Below are 13282 nucleotides of genomic sequence, written 5' to 3'. Positions count from 1 at the left end.
AAGCTCCATTACATTCCTTTATCGCTGAGCTATCAAGAGCATCTGGCATGTCTACAGTCTGCTGTTCCTCACTGTTTGTGGATGATAAACAACTCAGGATTCTGGTGTCGGGATTCAGAACCATAAGTTAGAGCACCAGCCCTCAGTTCTTTACACATGTCCCAGTTACATTCAGAACAGATTTTTAAGTATTATTACTTGTTTATAAATCACTAAATGGCCTATAGGACCTCAATACATTTCAGGTATGCTCACCTTATACAAATCTAGCAGATTACTCAGATCATTATAGTGTTAAGTAAATTAGAATTGACAAGAGTTCAGTCATTCCCAGTGGTGGGTTGCAGCTGGAAGGGCATCCGCTGTGTAAAACATATGCTGGATAAGTTAGCCCCCTGATTAATAAAGAGACTAAGCTGATAATAAAATAAATGAATGACGAGTTCAGTCAAAGCACGGTGAACTTCTTTCAGCTACAACACCACCCGCTGCTGGAATCAGCTTTCAGAAATGATCAGATGTGCTCCAACATTAGGCATGTTCAAATCAAGACTGAAACACATCTGTTTAGATGTGCCTTTACTGAATGAGCACTGAGCTACGTTCGACGGATTTGTACTATTGGTTTTTGCACTATTTGTGTCTTTATTTCTTTTTCTATTATTTCTTTAAAACCTGCATCTATTTTTAATCATTTAAATTATCATTCATTGTTTTTATTATACTTATTGTGTTATTATGTTATGATTATTTTAGTCTTCTTGTTTATGTAAAGCCCTTTAGTATACCATAGTGCAAGTGTGATATTTACACTCATAAAAGGTTATTTTTTGTTTGTTTGATCTGCTTATTTAAAATAAATGAGCTGAAACAACACAATTCTTCAGTTTATTTGAGGCAAGTTAATTGTTTTATGTTCGATCTACTTAAATTTGTAAAAATGTATATGGTAACTTAATTCCTTCAAGTTATCCCAACAAAAATGTAATGTGTGGAAGACAGCATTTTTAACATTGTAAACCAATAAAGTTATTGTGCTTCATCCAAGTCATGATAGTTCAAATAAAAAAAAATAATACTCACCACTCACTCCATCTAAATTAGCTCAAAACCTTTATAAATTCCTTTTATCTATTGAACGTACAAGAAGATATTTTACAAAAAGGTTGAAAAAGCACATCTGTAGTAGGATGAAAAAAATATGATGAAAGTCAGTGGCTACCAGGTTACGTCATTCTTCAAAATTATGAGAAGACAGAAACTGGAGGATGAGTGAATGATGAGAGAATTTTCATTTTTGGGTGTACAATGTTGCATAGTAAAAAATGCTGGGTCCCACACAATCAAATTGTGTTCACACAGTAAAAAAAATAAATAAGTTGAGTTAAGTTAGCAACCGGCTGCAAAGAAACTTTGAGTTTATTAAGCTTCAGTGGTTGAAGTTGTGCCAAATTATTTTGTTGACTATAAGTTGACTAAAAAGGCTGTTTTAAGTCAAGGATACTTTATGGAAAAATTTGGCACAACCACTGAAGTTTCTTTGCAGTTGCTTGCTTTAACATTTTAAGTCGACTTTTTTCTTTTCTTTTTTTTTCTTACAACGGTAAACGCTTAATTGTAGAAGTGAAAATTCAAAAGTCTTCTCAACTGACTTTTTACTTTCATTGAACAAACAGGTCCAAACATGCAGTTAAACCCTTTTTATGAGGAAATTTAACTCAAACTTTACCTCAAAAATATGTCCACCTAACTTTTATATATATATTTTTTAACATTTAATTAAAGTTTTTTTTACAGTGCATGGACAACAACAACAAAAAATAAGTTTTTTTTTTTTTTTTTTTACACATTTAAGTAAATTGAACATAAAAAAATCTTAAGATCTCATGATTTCTTTTTCTCTTCCTTTATGTATTCACCAAAGCCTGGAATGAGATCCCACACCATCTATAAACAATACTAACACTGAGACTTTTTAAAAAAAAATCCAATGCTCATCATCTGATGGTCCAACTATCACTGTAGCCACTGAGACAGTAGCCTGTTACTCTGTATTCTGTATGTTTGGTGATTGTTTGTACTGTTCTCATGTGTTTATAGATGATATGTTTAGGGTGTCTGTATGTTTTTATGTTCTGCAGAGCAGAAACCTGCTGAGAAAACAGGCCAGATTATCTTTTAATGTGTTCCTGTTTAAAAGTTTAAATATAATAAATAAATAAATAAGCAATGTGTTGTTTCAGCTTTTTTTATACAAGTAGTTTGAACAAACAGCAAATGTCATTTGTCTGAAATTTTGTATATGGAAAATAACTACTAATATTTAGCATGCCAGTGTTTTTTTTAATCAGCAAGTATCTTTGCTGCATATAATGTAAATTATATTAACTATAAGCCACTGAGCAAAGCTAAACCCCCTCTGAGGCTCATCCCGGTTCCTGCAAAGAGCCCAGAGTCTGTGTGTGTGTGTCTTTGTCTTTGTGTGACAATGGTGAGATAAAAATCAGGCAAAGCGCAGGACAAAAGGAACTGTGGATCAGGTTAGCCCTCTGTCTATTTCTCCTGTTGAATGCTTACTATCTGACTTTTCAATCTTTCTATATAGCGCTGATATCCTGAAAATGTCTTTGATGTGAAGGAATGTTGATGAGAGATCAGACAAAACACTACCCATCAGATGCAGAGCTGTTATAAAATGCTGATGAGAGATTGTCTTCAATGTAAACCTTCTCCAAGTCACTTAGATAGAGCGGAAGAAAGATTTTCACGGGATATTTGATGCAAAAATAAACGTCTCTTTCTTCTGTGGAACACAAAAGATATTTTGAGAACTGTCTTTTTTGTGCATACAATGAAGGTCAATGGGTGCGGCTTGGTTTCAGAATATCTTTTCTGCCCTAAAGAAAAAATGTAGTCACATAATAAGAGCAACGTGATGCAAAGGATTAAAAAATGACCCAAAAATGTATTTTTGCATTAAATATTTTAATAAAATAAATACAAATTTTCATTTTTTACAGACAATGTACAAGTTTTTTTTCAGGCTGAAATGCATGGCTTTCATTTTTCTTTTTATGAATGCAATGAAAATATTAATAGACATCACAAAAATAGCTATGGAAAAATGTTTTTCAAACAGTTTTTTTTTCTATTTATGTGCTTGAGTAAAATGTTAATATCAAAATTATTCTGTAATTTGAGAAATTAAATATGGTCATTTACAGTGTTTTTTTCTCTCTCTAAATGACAACTGGTCAGAATAACAAAGTGTCTACAAATCCAGGGTATTCCACTGTAATGACTTATCTGAAATTAAAATATTGGAAAAATTAACATACACATGGCATTTTTTTTTGTTATTTAAAACAATTTAAAATATCATAATCATTTTCTGCTCTGAATGACTACAAAATCATCAGTATTTTGCAAAACAAAACTATTTTTTACTCAAACACACAACTAGAAGTTGTTAATTTCCAAGCAGTCTCGTTTGTCCTATTGCTGTAAGTTACTTTACTATAAAAATAGTGTCGTCAACCTTTCATAAATCAATACTGAGTGCAGAGAACATCTGACGTCAACCGAACTAATCTGATGTCCATCACGTCCAGCTCGTGAAATTCATCTGACCAAAACAAAACCGATCCGGGCAGGCCATCAACGCGTGAAGTTTTACCACAGTAAAGTAAGTGTCTTCCCAGCACAGTCCCTTCCCCCAGTCTCTTCCCCTCAGTGCCGGAGTTGATGAGTTTTGCCTCTACTTATCTCTGGTTTTCGGTGGGGAGCCTGAAGGGTCTCACTGCAGGGTTCTTTGTCTACAGCCATTCATTAACTCTTTCACCATCCCATATTCCTCAACTCCGGCTCTTCTTTCTCCACTTTCCTGCCTGGGAAAGGATTATCCACTCACTTATGGCTCTAAAAAAAAAGGGTCACACAAGGTCTATTGGTGAAGACGGTCTGTCACTTGCAGACGTATCTCTCGACGGTGCGCTTGCAGGTTTTGCAGGACACGTAACAGCACCAGTGGTATTTACACTGGCAGCGCTCCACCAGCACCTCTGTGTAGGCATTATAACCCCGTCCACAACACATCAGCCCACAGCTCTCACTGCCGCTCGCCGTCTTGTTACACTGCCTGCAGATAAGAGCGATAGACAATTATTTACATGTAATCATGGCATTGAAAGTCTGCGTGAAATCAAATTTACAATGTTTATTCTGCTTGCACACATTAACAACTCATCCATTAAATTAGTTAATCCACATAAAAAAACGTTGCCTACGTTGGTAATCTTTAATCAAATTCTGAACATTAGCCCTCATGTTGTGGAGTGGCGTTCCTTTTCTGTTGACAATTGATGGCTTCAGCCACAATATTCCTAACAACGCCCCTCTCACTGTTAGTTAATCATAAGAGAATGATGTGAAAAAAGAAAGCCTCGTCCCCTACTCAATATTCTGTTTCACTTGAAAGTGCATCAACATACTGAAATAAAAGTCTCAGCAACTTCTGGTTCAGGTGGCTTTTACACAAATTAAATTAATAATGTTTAACCGAAGTAGAGGAATACCTGTAATATTTGTAAAAAATCCTTAGATAAAAAATAAATAGGCGTTTTAGACGACATGGTGGCTCAGTGGTTAGCACTGTCGCCTCACAGCAAGAAAGTTGCTGGTTCTAACCTCGGCTGGGTCATTTGGCATTTCTGTGTGGAGTTTGCATGTTCTCCCCGTGTTCACATGGGTTTCCCCCTGGTGCTCTAGTATCCCCCACACTCTAAAGACGGGCAAAAGGTGAATTGACTAAATTGGCTGTAGTGTATGTGTGTGAATGAGTGTGTATGGTTGTTTCGCAGTACTGGGTTGCAGCTGGAAGGGCATCCGCATTGTAAAACAAATGCTAAATAAGTTGGTGGTTCATTCCCCTATGGTGACCCCTGATTAATAAAGGGACTAAGCTGAAAAGAAAATGAATTAGTAGAAAAAATACTGTGAAAGTCAAAGGCTAAGCCAAAGGAAAATGAATGCATGAATGAATAAATAGGTGGTTCATTCCAATGTGGCAACCTCTGAAAGAGAGAGACTAAGCCAAGGAAAATGTGTTTATTACAGGTGTTTACGTGAATTTTGGATTGCGTTTCATTGTGTTTTTAGGGAGACTTTTAGCTGAAGAAACTATTAATTTTCTGCAAATTAATAGTTGGTAAGGTAGTAGTTAGGTTTAGGTATAGGATGTAGATTAAGATCTTACTTTAAAAATACTAATAAACAGCCAATGTCTGAATAATATTCAGGTAGTAAGCCAGTAGTTATTAGTGGGAATTCATACTTAAACTAAAGGGTTACCATTTATTTTTATTTTTTTGTGGTATTTAATTTTTTCTCTACGTCTTTATATTAAATGTTTAAAGAAGTCTACTAAACCCAGATTAAATACAAATTTGAACAAAACCAAAAATGTTTTATGAAATTATACTCCATTCCTTACGTTGCTTACATTACAGCCTTTAAACTACCTTGGAAGTTTAACAATCACAGTAAGCTGTATTTTAACTCCAGCTTATTAAGACCTGTCAATAAAAAAGACAATTCATTTTATGTCCTTTAATTTATTATAACTGAATTTATGACTTTGTACAGGGTATATGCAGCAATTTCAATACCTTATTATACTTTTGAAAGACCTTCCCAGAATATTTTAAGACATCATCGCCAAGTTATAATCAGTATCAAACCTTTAACCTAAACAGTTGCCGTCTTTTTCGCTCTATGGTTTTGCTACATGTGGAGAGCGTCACATCACCTTCCGGCGTTTGTTACAAATTAAGTGACATCACCCGGACGGAGAAGCTCGGCCAGATATGCTCCTGCCAGGTTGCGGACCGAGCATGCCCTTGTTAATATTAAAAGGAAAATAAATGTATTTATGCTTTTTTGGAGTCAAACACTTTGGAAACGCTCGAACAAAATTTAAGACCTCGAAAAAAAACACAACCAAGACTTCTTAATACCTTTTAAGGGAAATCATTTTCTCATAATTGATTTATCAACTTTTAATTCTTTTTAAGACCCCACGAACACCCTGTTGTAAGACCCTGATGGTGTACGTTAACACTGGCCAAAAAGTCAAACAACAACATTTGAGGCCATTTGTGTTCAAGAATCAGTTTTCATGCCTGTGCGCCTTGACAATGTTTAACCCACTCCATTCATGTGCCTCTTTTCACCCTGTGCTCTGTCCCGTCTGTGGGATCAGTGATAATCCCTCATTCATTACAGACTGATAGCTCCCTCTCAACTCATCAGTGATCAATAATCTTGATTGATGATGCGTGTCAATCTCACCTGTCTGTGGTCCCCAGTGACCCCTGTTTGGCGTTCTGTGTGCAGTAATCCGGTGAGCTGACCAGGTAGACTAGTTCATTCTCTCCAACCGGCCTCACCTCCATCTCTCGGGGCACAAGCTGCCGGCGTGTGCCAATCTGACGCGGAATCACCTTGGTGGCCGACAGGTATTTAGACTTGAGGTCGGCGGAGATGGTGCTGATGTCTTGAAGACCCTTCCAACAGGTCTTTACAGAGCATGAGCCAGAAACGCCATGACATTTGCACTTCATCTCTAGAGAGTCCATAAGCACCTTTACAAACACGAACACACAGATTCATGATACTGATCGAAACACTCAAAAAAATAATTACTATTTTCATTATTAATTTACTGTGACCTGTTCATGCTACTTATGTAAAATGAGCTTAATCAACACAACTCTTAAGATTTTTTGGGACAACTTGTTGTTTTATGTTTGGGACAACGATTGTTTTATGTTCAATCTACTCAGATTGTTAAGTCACCTAATAGATTTGTGTTGAGACAACCTGAATGAATTGAATGGAACCCTGCTATGTCTACAGTGAATGATGCCAGTCTTCTGTGGAAATCCAGCATGTGGTTGAGGCTTTACCTGTCTGCCAACAGCATTGTTGTGAAGCTGCATGAGTCTAAAGGCCTGTGGGCCCGAGCGCCGGTTCCTTATTGGTGCATCTGAGAAAGCGGAGCCCATCTGTAGGCCGTAGCGAAGGTTATCTCCACATCCACCCCAGCGGAAATCAGGAGCCGCCTGCTCTGACGGCATTGCAGCACAGGAACAGCTGGGCAGGTCTCCAGATGCACAGGCACGAGCTATGGCATGACTGACCACCGCAGCAGCCAGAGAAAACACAAACGCTGCCTCACGGGTCCCTGCACAGAGACCACACTGTTAGATCATCAGTTTCTATCATACATCTAAAAGCTGAACACAAACAGATGATACTCCCATGCTTAAAAAAAACCTATTGGAAACCATCACAAACATTCTAATGGTTTTGTACTTTTTAATTGTTATAATGATAACAATAAAACCTGATGCTGTTGGACTCTGCTGGTATTTTTCCTTTTTATTTGTTTGTTCACATCTGTCCTAATGGAATCACCCAAATACTAAAATTATACTAAAATGCATTTTGCTTTTCCATTAAACAGAAAAGAAGATAATTAGAAAAATGTTGGAAATCAGTTGTTAACTATTGAAATTCATAGTAGAAAAATACTATGGAAGTCAATGGCTAGCAGTTTCTACTTTTTGGAGCCGTGCACAGGCCTTAAATCAAAGCCAGCCCTTGTCTAAACGCTTATCAAAAATTTTGGCCCGAGTCCGACCCAAAGCCCGCCTCTTTTCTCGCCAAACAGTTTATACAGTAACAGCCACTAAAATAGACCAGATTTGTATTTAATAGAAACTTGATGTGTTTTCGTTTAGTTTTTTTAATCAGCATGATTTCGGGAAATGTTTGGAGTTTTTTTTTGTTTGTTTTTTTAAATGTAAGTTTTAGTTTTTAATTGACATCGATATCCAATCAGTGTGTGGTCCACAGTAAGTTTAGTCAATTTACAAGTTGTGCATAACCAGTTGGTTCATCATCTAAAGTTGTCACTATTTGAAAAGTTGACCAGAGGTTTGCCTTTCATTTTTTCACAGTTTTAAGTTCGCCATTGGCAATTTCTCTCTTGTTCTCTATTGCATGTGGCTGGAAATCTCTATGCACAAGGCATCAAAGGTGCTTCCAGGCTGCACACATTGAATCTCATTGTTTTTTTTTGGAAAATTTTTGAAGTTTTTTCTAAAGCAGGTCTGAAGCCTGATATGCATGCTAGCTATGATGTGAAAATTGACCTGAAGCCTGGCCTTAGGGGCATTAAAAAGTCGGGCCCCATCGGGCTTAAATGTAGGGCTCTACCACTTTTCCCCAAAAACATCTTTTTTCTATTCTTTAAAAAAACTCAAATATGTGCAGAACAATGGAGGGCCAGAACATGATGAGAGCATTTTCTTTTTCTGTATCTACTATCCCTTTATTGGTTAAAATGTGATCGTTTGTATACATAGATAAACACAAGACAAACATGGTTATTCTGTCTAACTGAGAAAGTGTGCAATGGCAAATTAAAAGTAAGTTTACCTTTGGCCAGGTCAGGGGTGAAGTGTGGCGCGCTCTCGATGGACGAGCAGTTCCAGCGCATATCACTGAAGGAGCTCGTGCACGCGCTCTTGGTGAGTCTGGCCGCGCGTACAATGCTGTGCATGAGCTCGAGGTTGCGCTTGCAGAGCTGCTGCTGATCGGGAACGAGCCCGTCCAGAAGTTTACAGTGGTGCGTCTGATTCCAGCCCACCGAGCTCCCGTTTATCGTCAAACCACTGCAAATACAAACAAGCTCAATGAGACATATCGATTTATCTCGTCTGGCTTTATTGGATTGCGCTATCTCTCGACGTGTTTTCAACAAGGTAATTGACCAGATTACTAGCGAGTTCAACAAAACAATGACATCTTATCATTTGTTGTAATGCTGAATACAAAAAGAGGAATACTTTGAGAGAAACCACAGGCTCAAATTCGTCAACTGTACAGTAGATTTAAATGAGGTGGTTCATATAAACTCGCTTAAAGTATTTGATTCGGTTCTTGAATCATTTAGCGCAGTGAGAGTTTTACACACAGCCTATGCTGGAATATAAAACAAACAGGCTATCAAATAACACAAACCCAGGTAATCCATCTCATGGGCCTATATCACTTATGAAAATAAACGTTTATTTTCGTTTTATTTAGTAAGTATAGGTCCCACAGGTGAAGTAACCGTGTGATTACAATTAACCACAGAATTATTACAAATACGGATTTCCTGTGGTTAGTGTAGCTCAACCATGGTATAATACATTTTTGTATTAAAGCCATTGTGGATTTTATATAGAGTGTTTTATAAACAAATAATTAATACTTACAGCCATGATATTCCTGTGCATGGATAAATGACGCTCAGTGACGTGATGAAAAGCAGAAGAAAGTTCCTGTATTCTGTCATGTCGCTCTTTTGCTGTTTAGAAACTCCAGTGAAGTTTTTCCACAACGGTCAAGATACACCACGGACTGTCTGAATGCTCAGGTTGGTGTGTGTCCGAGTAACTGTGGGTCTCTCTCTCTCTTTCATAGTTCAGCTATGAGGCTCGACCCGCCCCCTCCGCGGGTGGGCGGGGCCACATTCAGATTCAACAAGCGCGCGGAAAGATTAGCAACTATTTACTACAGTTCATTTAGGCAGGGGAAACATACTGAAAAAGAACAAAATGAGCCATATCGTGCGGTCACGCCACTTAAACAAACAACATATGCCAAATCTGCAAATGAGAGATTATCAAGGCTCTGTGAAGTGTTGGTTATCAAACACATATGATATGTCTCACATTTGTCAGTCGACCACCCAAACAATGCATTTATATATGAATTATCATGCTGGAGTTAATGGGTTGTTGTTATTTTGCCTGGCCTGGTGAGTAAACAACGTTTTAACCGATTTGACGAGGTTAAGTGTAAGAAAAGCCATTATCATCTGGAAAGCTCAGCTTTTCAGGGTGTTCGCCTTCCCAGAGGAAACAATTGGGCTTTAAATCTTTTGAAGATTTCTGTCCAAACGGGATCAGCAACCCGTTCATTTACATTGAAATCTGTTTGATTCGGCTTTTCCCAGCAGATAAGGCGGATTTCTCGTTCCTCAAGCCTACAAGCGCAAACATCTTAAACAGCGGTAGGCCACTGCTGACGTGCAGGAGCTGCTGCTGCTGAGACCATCACATGTCAATCATCAGAGAATTAGCATTAAAAAAATAAAAATAAACCTTACAGCTCTTGTAACACGTCGCCGTGTTTTCTTTTTTGGGTTACTGAGTGGTGAGAAAGAAAAACAGTATATATATATAGTATAATAAAAAAATACACAATATAAAGTAAATCGAAACCTCATATTTCAGTTCTTTTATGTTTTATGTATCACCATTGTACGCTACCGTCATAATGTTAAGTGAAAAAAGACGGCAAACCAACACGTCGGCTCGTTGGTCTAGGGGTATGATTCTCGCTTAGGGTGCGAGAGGTCCCGGGTTCAAATCCCGGACGAGCCCAAACTTTTTATTCAATAAAGAGAGCCAATAGTTGTTTATGGTGGAGTTAACACGCATAAAACTAAGTAACACTGTCATCTGAGTTGGATGTTTATTGCGCTGAGCTGAACGTGCAGCAGCGGCGGAGTGCAGAGGAGCCCGCGTGAAAGGCGGAGCACAGACAGTCCTGCCAGTGCTAATCACTCTCGTCTGATCAGCACATAGGTGTGAATGTTCACAGCTTCTCGAGCGGTCATACTCATCATCACCGAGACAATCAGAAATAACATATCCCTCACCTCTGAGAGCAGATCGCGCAGCTCGGACACTCCACGCAAAGGCGAGAAAAGCGTCTCTTTGATTCCGCTCGTCCTCGCATATACAAACTGCAGAAATGTGTCAGGACAAACCTCCATCCAGAAGAGGCTGCTGATTGATCTAGCAATGGGCCATCAGTGGCCGAAACTGCCAACTGGAATTTTATTGTTTGGCATGTTGTGGACGAATTAGTCCGGATTAAGATCAAACAAACCAGTTCTCCTTAATGGAGTGAGAATAACACAAATGCCCCCCAGGCTCCTAATCCGATCAACAAATCCTGCCGTATTCAGAGGCGTAATCAGCAGGTTTTGTTAGCACGTTGTGCTGTAAAAATACGCGACTTCGCCGTATCGAATAATAAACTAAACAGGCTTGTGATATAATCACAAACACGCGTGTGGTTCTTTTCTGTGGTGAGTTTATGTGAGAGAGGCTGAAGGCCACAGGGATGTTTTCCGTTTCGTTTGACCCTTTGTTGAACCTCAGTGACTCTACAATCCCAGCACTATATATAGTTGAGACCAGGGGTGCCCAAACTTTGAGGGGTGTGGGCTGAATAAATACTAAACTGTATTAAATTTGGGCTAATTTTCTAATAATACTTTTGGTAATATTTAAAAATAACTAGAAAACGTTGCTCTAAATCATATAATGCAGTAACATTTTTAACATTTAAGATTATTTTTTTTTACAGTAAAACATAAACTAAATTATGACAATAATGCTGAATCAAGCTTACTTTAGATCTGACCTGAAAAGATCAGATTCTATGCGGTTTGGGCTGTTCACACTGTCATCAGCTGAGTCACATGAGGGGGAAAAAATCAGATTCGTGCCACGTTTGCCTGCAGTGTGAACGTAGCCTTCAATTTGCTCGCAGATGTCTTGTGCATCTGTCAAGTGACACCATTTATATGTTTAAAGTCTGATTCATTTCAGTTGGTTATTTTGTACCTCAGTAATAAAACAAAGAAACAAAAGTTAATGTTAATCCGGAATGACGATTACTGTCAAAGACATTCGCCCCAACCACCTCCCCATCCTTCTCCCTCTCTTTTCAGATGGTATGGCCAAATCAAAGGTTACCATGGGCCAACTTTGGCCCGCTGGCCCTATTTTGGTTGAAATTTTGGAGTCATGGAGTGGGAAATTTAATTATTGGAGGGGCAAATACAGTCTTGGATTATTTATGCATTTATGTGGTGTAAAGTAACAAAGTACAAATAATTAAAATACTGTTATTGAGTAGTTTTTCTCAAGAATACTTTCTAAGTAGTTTTCAAAATGTTCACTAGTACTTTCACCACATCAGTACATTTTTAGTGCTGTATCGGTACTTTCAGTCCACTGTTTTCCTTCAATCTGCAGTCACTACTAAACTATTTTTCTCGTCTATAGGGTTTGTCTAGTAGAGAAGAAGTAGAGTACTAGAAGTAAAATATTTAGTTCTGTGATTGCCATCCAATCAAATCGCATCATACAGAACAACCTCAAGACACAAAATCATTACACGTCAACGCAATGACCCAGAGACTGTTTAAACAACATGTCAATGATGAAAAGATGAAGGATGTCTGTTGTATGTTGTCTGAAATCAACAAATGACCTTAAACAATCACTAAATGCACTACAGAATGTTACGTTTACACACACACACATGCACTCACTGCTCACTACTCTTGAGTACTTTGGAAGGGCTACTTTTTACTCTGTGTAATCTTTACAACAAATACTTTTACTCTACTCGCACTACATTTTTAGGCAAGTAATGGTACTTTTAATTGAGGACAATTTGTCAGTACTCTTTCCACCACTGATTATTTATTTACTTCGCAAACATGGAAACTGACAAGTCAGTGCAAGTAATGCTCTCTAAGTTCACATTACAGATACAACAGTATGATTTGAAGAAAGTAATCCTGTTCCATGTAGTTACACTACTTTTTAAAATGCAATCAAATTAAATTTAATTCAATGAATTAAGCCTCATTTTTGATTCTCTTTTATTCTTTTGACTAAAAATATATTCTATTGTCACACAGTGGTGGAAAGAGTACTGAAAAATCAACTCAAGCGCCATTACTTCCCTAAAAATGTGGTGCAAGTACAGTAAAAGTATCTGTTGTAATGATTACTCAAAGTATGAGTAAAAAGTTTCTACAGTACTCAAGTGTAGTGAGTAGTGAGTATCACGCTGTAAAAAGCTGATGCCTTTACATGTAATTTGTGGATGTGTGTGAATGTAACATTCTGTACTTCATTTAGTTATAGCCCAGCAAGCACACAACGTCATAAGGCGTTAATTAGGTTAGATTTAGGAGGTCAGGTGACCAAAAAGGCTAGTCAATGTACATTATTTTGATGTTGGGTTATTTTGATGCCTGATGTTGCTTTTGATGTCAACCCGATGTCCCCACGACATTGGGGTACAACGTCAATCTGATGTCATGAAGACGTCTTGTGCCTGCTGGGTGTTTAAGACC

The 13282-nt window shown here is 37.9% G+C and overlaps 1 protein-coding gene and 1 non-coding gene across 4 annotated transcripts; one reads left to right on the top strand and one right to left on the bottom strand.

The window, feature by feature from the left end:
• Positions 1-2966: 2966 nt before the first annotated feature.
• wnt11f2 (wnt 11, family member 2) lies at positions 2967-11487 on the bottom strand. 3 transcript variants are annotated; one of them, NM_001144804.1, is made up of 5 exons: positions 9327-9479; positions 8503-8738; positions 6966-7243; positions 6349-6641; positions 2967-4138 (listed from the first exon to the last, which is right to left on the bottom strand). In NM_001144804.1, the coding sequence occupies exons 1-5, from the start codon at positions 9404-9406 to the stop codon at positions 3964-3966; spliced, it is 1062 nt and encodes a 353-aa protein (NP_001138276.1). In that variant the 5' UTR covers positions 9407-9479; the 3' UTR covers positions 2967-3963. The 3 variants fall into 3 exon arrangements, 2 of the variants coding, with proteins under 2 accessions (NP_001138276.1, XP_009299957.1); XR_012406101.1 differs by having other exon boundaries at positions 2969-4675; positions 4744-6641; positions 9327-9501; XM_009301682.5 differs by lacking the exon at positions 9327-9479 and adding an exon at positions 10778-11487 and having other exon boundaries at positions 2969-4138.
• On the top strand, positions 10428-10499 carry trnap-agg (transfer RNA proline (anticodon AGG)). Its single transcript has one exon. It is a non-coding gene; the product is annotated as a tRNA-Pro (tRNA).
• Positions 11488-13282: the final 1795 nt, after the last annotated feature.

Source organism: Danio rerio, chromosome 5, assembly GCF_049306965.1.
Source record: "Danio rerio strain Tuebingen ecotype United States chromosome 5, GRCz12tu, whole genome shotgun sequence".
Taxonomy (NCBI): Eukaryota; Metazoa; Chordata; class Actinopteri; order Cypriniformes; family Danionidae; genus Danio; species Danio rerio.
The sequence above is the reverse complement of the archived record's forward strand: the minus strand, read 5'-3'. Positions and strand labels throughout refer to the sequence as shown.